We start from the raw sequence: 8373 nt of genomic DNA, 5'->3' as shown, positions 1-8373 counted from the left end.
ATTCGATAATCCTTTCCATTAAATGAGCTCTAGTTCGGATTGGAACTTAGTAAACAAGTTCTTTAATGTGCCCCAGGTGTTGTAGTCACACGGTGTTAAATTGGGCGATCTAGCAGGCCACAAAATCAGTCCAGTTCGTCCGATCCACCTATTGGGATAGTGATTGTTGAACCAAGCCGTAACAGCACGTGCGCAATGGGAGGGCATCCATCATGTTGGTACACCATTCTTCGTCTAAGGGCGAGAAGTAAATCTTCTAAGAGTGGCGGTAATTCATTCTCTAGAAAGTCTAAGTACACTTGACTATTTAACCTGCCTGGCAAAAAGTAAAGTCCTATTAATTCACGTCCGATAACTCCTACTCAAACGTTGACACTAAATTTTCGCTGAAAAGATGTTCCTTTCGGTAGATGGGGATTGTCATGTGCCCAGTAATGCAGGTTGTGAAAATTTGTTACTCTTTCTCTATTAAAACTAGATTCATCAGTCCATAAAATTCTTTTAAGAAAATTACCATCGTTGATGTCTGCATCTAACAAAAAGCGGCAAAAATTTACCCTTCTAATTGGATCATAGACCTTCTTCAAGACCGTCTTCAAGATCTTGTACTGGCGTGTAATGATAAGAGTAGCATCCATCGTTGTGCACTACCGACCAGACTTTCCATTGCGAGACATTTAACTGTCGAGCAACATTTCTGACGCTTGTGGTAGGATCATTCGTAACAGCTTGAAAAATTTGGGCGTCTACACCAGGACCGTAACGTCCAGGATTAACACCGGAAACAGGATTGTTAACACTACCAGTTTCAATAATTCGTTGATATGTGTTAATAAAGACACTTACATGGAAAAGTCGCCGATTAGGGTAACGGCGCTGATATTCTCGACGTGCTGCAGATGCATTTCCATCACTTCAGCCATGGAGAAACAGAATGTGTGCGTACTCTGCATTCGAAAACGAAGCCATCACAACTAATCCATAAATCACATTATGCAGATACACAGTCTGGTTGTTCACTCAAACAAAGTTTAAAATCGTAATGCACAAAAAACTCATAAGAAACTCCAAACACAATTCGGATGTCAAAACAGTAAAACGCACCTTTCATACTATAACGCATACTATAACCATGTTTATAAACCAAAATAAACCACTTCATAGCAGGTAGATTGTTTGTTAGCATAGCAGGTAGACTGTTTTTTGTTAGTTATGCGTTCGGAGAATGACAATAGCTGATGGAAATTTTATGCGAAGAGTCAGTGTTGAAGGTTTACATTTTTATTCCATTCGTAAAACACGGAGGTAGTACGCCTAGATAATTTTTAAACGTGAAATAGACGGTTGTCGAATATTGACAAATGTAACTTTATTTCGGAAACATTAACAGTTTGAGCGATACATTATTAGCAAAAAAATTTGCAAATGGCGTCTCCTATTATCCCTTAAAAAATTTCCATCGACCTACCAAACACCCTGTATAATTTAGGACATACACAAAAATTCAATTAGATATACGTTTAGTTTGAAGGTTTAACCCTGTACTGCCCAATTTTTTTAACTGCCAAAAAATTTCTACTCTTATATACTTCCAGGATAGGATCAAATTAAAACATTTTTGAAGTTTTTTTTAAATTTTTTATTTGCTTTGTTTTAATAGAGTTTGTGACACTAAAGTTCTTCTTTAGGTGCCGTCTTCTTAGCGAAGGTTGGCGATGACCTCTGCAAAGTCTTCCCTATTTTGGGCTTTCCTTATTAAACTTTGAAAGTCTAATCATGTCCAATCTTTGATGTTGCGCACTCAGGTCATTTGTCGTCTACCCGGGCCACGTCTTCCTTCTATTTTCCCTTCTATAATAAGCTGAAGGAAGTTATACCTGTCGTGTCTAAATGTGTGTCCAAGATAAGACGTTTTACGCTTCTTGACAGTTTCTGTGAGTTCACGTTCTCTATTTATACGCCTTAAAACTTCTTCATTTCTAACGCGGTCGGTCCATGGAATTTTCAGCATACGACGAAATACCCACATCTCAAAGCTCTCTAAACGTCGTAACGAGCTGACTGTTAACGTCCAAGCTTCCACGCTGTGTAATAGTACACTATATACATACACTTATATGTGTATATATATACATATACTTATATATACAACACTTTATCATGCAGTATCATAGGGACAAATCAAGATTACGGGCAGTGAGTAACTGTCGCATCGTTAAGAAGGTGTTGCTTGACTGTTTTATTCTACGTCTTAACAGCCTAGATACTTAAACTTTTTCACTTGTTCAACTAGATTGTTGTTGACTAGTATGTTTATAACTGGTGTGTGTTTTTTTGAAACTGCCATTGTTTTGGTTTTTTTACATTCACCTTAAGGCCGTATAGTTCTCCTTCTCGCACTGTTTTGGTTAACAGAACTTGTAGTTCTTCTTCACTGCCAGCAATAAGTACTGTATCATCGGCATATCTGATATTTGTCACGATTTTTTCATTGACTTTTATTCCTTCTTGTGGTTCATCTAGAGAATGTGCAAGGATATCTTCTGAGTACAAGTTGAATATTATTGGTGATAGTATACAACCTTGTCTTTGGATGTTTATGGTTTCAGTATCACCCATTTTAGTTCTGACAGAGGCGTTTTGGTTCCAGTAGAGTTCATGTATTGTATTAATGTCGTTTGGATCCAGGTTTTTTTTTGCAAGCATTCTATTAACTGATCGTGTTTGACTTTGTCAAAAGCCTTTTTATAATCTATAAAGCACAAGTAGACATCTTTTTGTTGATCCCGACACTTTTGCATGAGAACAATGAAACTGAGCAAAGCTTCTCGAGTTCCCATACCATTTCGAAAGCCAAATTGTTCTGGACCCATATCTTCTAAAGTTACATTGAGAAACAAAAAATTTTTTTTTATAAAAGTCCACAAAGCAATTTGAATTAGGAGTAAAGCTCCTAATTACTTTTGGCACGCCTGGGCATAATGGTTTCTTGCAACGACTACGCTTTTCTGGAAAATTAATCCAATGGCCTATTCCGTCTTTCCGTATGTTTTTCTCCGATAGAGAAGCGATAGGTTCTCTTTTCCTTTTCTGCTCTATTTCTTGTTCTATTATAGATAGAGCCTTTCCCTCTTCCTAAGCCTCTCTTTACCCTCTTGACAAAGACAAGCGGCAATTAATGCTTTGAAATCTAAAACACTTATTTTATCGATTTTTCTTATACCATGTAACTGAGTGTCTCTTCTTTAAAGTAACCAAGCGGTCACTACTGCTAAATCAAATGTATGGAACACAATGCAGAGATACCACCTTTTAGAACAAATCCTAGTTCTATATAAAGCCATTAACGAGTCCATTAAGTCGAGTCCCCCATACATTTATTGTAAAACGTTACAATATTAGGACATTCCACAAGTATGGTTTCTTTCTTTGCTTTGTCCCACCTACAAACAAACTCAGTAAATGCACCGGCTTGTTGTCGTACTATTTGACTGCTCTAAGGGTTATTCCTTCTTTCTTGTAGACAAGTTCTTGAAACTTCCCCTTCCTTTTTTATTCATATCTTTGTCGGTAGAGAAATTACATCCTTTCAATCTGTTAGGACGCACCGTACCTACAGAGGGTCTCCAGTTCAATTTGCAATTGCATACTTGTAAACCTGTTATCAAAATATATCGTATGACAAGCATTCTTTGGAATTATTGTGGCCAATCAAAGAACTACATTGCCGCTATCTGCAACATTTGGTAAATATTCTGGATGCTCTTCTTGACCAGTATACATTACAAAATAATATACAATTTCGTTGGTATCGCATAGGAGAAACGCTTTATAGCCCCACGACTTTGGTTTGTTTTTTATATACAATTTTAGACTATGTTTAGAAATAACTTGTTCATCCACTGACAGTTTTTTGTCATTGGAATTTTCTGAAAATTTACTACAGCTGATGCTAAAAGCGGTTTCATTTTGTATAACTTATCGCCGGGAGTTATCTGACTATTGTCATTGAAGTGAATACTGTTTTTATTTGTTCCCAGCGATTCCGACTCATAGATTCCAACATAAACCGAAAAACTGTTCTATTTCGTTCTTGTCCACATTTAAAGATTTTTCTTTTGGGTAGAATACAGATTTGTTTGATAAACGCTATTGTCCAAAATATTGTCATTTATCAGTGTTCTAAAATACTTGATTGGAGTATACGGGTTTTCAGGTCCTGGCGGTAAACTACCTTTTCAAGGTTGAATTGGCTGTGCAGAACGACTAGTAATTTGTTTCCATGTGATATCCTGATGATTAGGCATATCATTTTCGTCGTCATTGTCATCCTATTTTTCATTATCATCTTTCTGGTGTTTATTATTGTCTTCCATATCTCCCACGCCCACTTCTTTTGAACAAACATTTTCCAAAATATGTACCACGTCATCACTGTAGGATTCTAGAATGGAATCTTCAGAGTCATATCCACAAATGTCTTTAATTTGAACATTATTTAGATCTTCCTTACCATAAAATGATTTTACACAAATAGGTTCCATTTCTGTTACCACCTGCAAAAAAAATATGTTATACATTATGGACCATTGTAAATTTAAAGTTACACAACATTTTTTACTCACAAAATACCTAAAATATTATTATCAGAGAGTCAGAATCTACTTACCTTTACTTTTTTTATTTGGTCAGCTAGTAGAGAAAGTACTTGAAATTGGGATCAAAGTTACCTATTACAACGCTGCAACACTACTAACAAAAACACACGACAACTGCTATAAGAACCTATGCATAAAATATGACCTTGTGTATGATTGGAATATTCTGTGGTAGAGAGCTGTCTGTAACCTTTTGGCGGCTACAGACACAACTGCAAGCTTGTCCAGCACGCTTGTCAATCTTTTTGTACACGTATGCACAATTTGCCTTTGGCACCACACGTACAAGCATGATTGATAAAAATATAGGTAATTTAATAGAATATGTCGAGCTCTGACGACGATACGCTCGCTTTAGCCCCTTTTGTTCTTCAAAAAAAGAAAATCCCGAATAAAGAAGCGTACGGTGTGGTGTAAACAATGGTTGATGGAAAGGAAAACCTATTCTCACATTAGTTTACTAAGTGAGCTGAAAACATATTTTGCCTCTTGTAGTACTTTTGATTTAAAAGCAGGATACGATCATGAGAGAAGCCATAACACCACATGAAAGATTAACGGCAATTAACATCGCAATTTCTTACGACTGGAAAGAGTTATGAAGACCTAAGGTATTTAATTATTATTTTACCACAAGCATTAAAATATATAGTTCCTGAAACCTGCCATGTCATTTACAAGGTGGTAAGAAGCAGGTATTTGAAGGTGAATAATAATACTATTTTAACTCAGTTATTTATTAATTTGTTAACGAACAGAACAAAGTAGGTACATATTGTGTATAATAATTTACATACAAATACCATAAGGCATCGCTAAAATTAGAAATATAGGTCGCGATAGACTTATTGGAATTGTTATTACTGTCATTAGTTATTACTGGAAAAAAGTTTTTATAATGTACCGGAGATTTAGGAAAAGTTAAGGGGAAATGGGAGTAATGGATATTTAAATGTTGAGGTGAAGGATAATCTGTAGAATATATATGGTTAGTTTCAGTGGCGGCTGGTGACTCAAAAATTTGGTAGTTCTGCAGTATTTTTTGGTTTTTTTTAATTCAATATCTTTTAATCGTTGTATTTTACAACGAGGCTTTTAGTTTGATATTTTACACCATATATTTATTCATTATATATCTATTAAAAAATAATAAAGAACTTACCGATTTTCTTCTTTTCAAATTGAAGATAAATCCAATTATATCAAAAATAGCAATGGTACATTATGGCACACTAGTAATTGTTTTATAGTTTATGTTTTTAGTAGAATTTTATCGATAAATACGTGAAACTAAGGAATGCAAACGAAAAAACACTACAAACAAAATCGCCACAACAATAATTGCATTATAGGGTCTTACGAACTAACTACACACAGAGCCAAATATATTATTTTTTTTTATAAATAAGCTCGATTCGTCGATTTTTTAAAGCAAACTTGTCTATAACTTTTTCATTAAAGTTTGGTATTTCTTTTATAAGTGTTTTTTCTACTGACAACATGGTTAATGCTACAAGTCGGTCTTCAGTCATGGAATTTCTCAAGAATGTTTTAATCCGTTTTAAACTCGAAAAGCACCTTTCAGCTTCTGCCGTACTCATGGGCACTGTAATTAGAATTTGAAGCAGTTTTACAGTTTCTTGAAAAGGCTCTGTTAAATGATTTTCAATTAAAAATTTTAAAAAAGGTATTGCCCCATTAATGTCTCTACAGTCTCTTCTAAAATAAATAACAAATAATTCAGTCTTCAAGCGCTCCCTATCTAAATTTTAATATGACGCGCAAGTCAGGCTTAAATTATCATCTGGGAAATTATCACAATAATTATCAAATTGCTCAGGATAAAGCAATGAAGTTGCAAGTAGGTGATTTTTAAAAGCAAATCTATCATTTGCACAATTTATGATTATATCACAAACTTCGATAGATGCTCTTCGATGACCTACTGGACTGTCCTTCCATAACCTTTTAGTTGGTAATGGTTCAACGCATAAACTAGAACCTTGGTCAATGGTATCATCTATTGAATTTCTAACTGAATTCATGTATCTTTCGAAATCTGTCACCTTTTTATTGATTTCCAAAGGATCCGTTTTAGTCTTTTGAAGGGCATTATACAAAACGTCTACTTGTGGCATTATGCGATGGAAAAATGTTAACCAAAAAACAAAATTTTGATCCACTAGTATTCTTCGAATGGAAGACGCTGAACTACAGACAGCTGCCTTATCAAACTATTCTTCTATTTCTTCCATACATTCGATAAAAGAAGATCGATGTTCAAACACAACATTAACAGTTCGAATATTGAAGTTTCAGCGAGTTGGAGCGCCATGAGGAATTTTCTTTTGGACGATTTTTCTAAAACTGCCACTCGTTGTGGCGAATTTTTAAAAAACGTAGGGATTTCATTTAAATTTCCAAAAAAAAGTCTAACTTGAGAGTTTTCGGAACAAGCCTTAGACATTATTAAATTTAATTGATGCGCGTAACAGTGTCAAAATGATCAAATGGATATTTTTCTTTGATTCTGGCTTGAACTCCTGCGTGCTGTCCACACATGACCGCTGCCCCATCATAACTCTGAGCAATTAGTTTATTATTTGAGTTTTCCAGGATAGGATCCAAATAGATCCAAAATGTTTTTGCTTAAAGTATCTGCATTTAATTTTGAAGGTACCAAATATGTCCAAAATCGTTCTACCGGTGCTCCATTTCGACAATATCTAAATACTACAACCATTTGTGATTTTGCTGAAATGTCTGTAGTCTCGTCGGCCATGACAGCTAGATATGGAGATTCCCGAATTTCCTCCAAAATTTTATCCTGGCATAATTCCAACATGCAGTCCAAAATATCATTTTGAATTTCTTTAGAAATGCCCTTAAAAACCGTCGATTCTTTCAAGTGTTGTGCTAAAGTTTTATCCAATTCAGCAGTAAAATTTATGAGGCCGTGAAAAATTCCAGGATTGTCGGATGTTTGTGTCTCGTCGTGTCCCCGAAGCGCCAATTCGAAAACACTACAAAATTTTATGCAGTCTATAATTTTTGAGAGAACATACCTATTTTTTGTTACAGCTTCATTGAATTTTTGAATATTTATCCAGTATGCAGAATCTAACTGTTCTTTAATATTCACGGAGCCTAATAAAGCATATTCCATTTGATTGTGCAAATGATGCTTAGAAGTTTCGTGCTTTTTTATTTTATCACTTAAATGTACTAAGTCTGTTACACCAACTTGCGTCCATGACTTATCACCTCCAAAGAGTACACAAGGAAAACAGAAAAGAGCGTTTTTTCTGTTGCAGCCACATATCCAACTATTTCTCGTATAAATATCGCAATTAAATTGTCGTTTGTAATTTTTCCCTCGGCTTGATCCTTCTTTTACGATTTTAATATCCGGCAAAGGACGTCCTTTGCATTTTAATTCTAGTTTTTCGTCATAAGAATATTTAAAGAATCTCTTAACATTAATCAAATTATAAATAACATCCATCCTGAACATCACTTTTATTCTCATATACTTAATATAAATACCGAATTACGTGCAGGACAACTTATTTTAACAGTCGTCGCGTCGCGATCACTGATTATTTAAAATTACAATAAACGTAGGTTTGTACACACTAGTTCGAACTGCGACAAATGCAGCTCAAATATTGCTTTTAGTCGTCGCCTGAAAAGTGTAGGCGAGGGGTTGAGCGGG

General features: G+C 35.0%; 1 protein-coding gene across 1 annotated transcript; it reads right to left on the bottom strand.

Moving 5' to 3' along the window:
- Positions 1–7257: 7257 nt before the first annotated feature.
- On the bottom strand, positions 7258–8163 carry LOC140449074 (zinc finger MYM-type protein 1-like). Its single transcript, XM_072542216.1, has one exon. It carries the CDS (start codon positions 8161–8163, stop codon positions 7258–7260), a length of 906 nt encoding a protein of 301 aa, XP_072398317.1.
- Between the last annotated feature and the right edge of the window lie 210 nt (positions 8164–8373).

The sequence above is a fragment of the Diabrotica undecimpunctata genome, chromosome 8 (genome assembly GCF_040954645.1).
Source record: "Diabrotica undecimpunctata isolate CICGRU chromosome 8, icDiaUnde3, whole genome shotgun sequence".
Classification (NCBI taxonomy): domain Eukaryota; kingdom Metazoa; phylum Arthropoda; class Insecta; order Coleoptera; family Chrysomelidae; genus Diabrotica; species Diabrotica undecimpunctata.
This window is presented reverse-complemented; position numbering and strand designations above follow the sequence as displayed.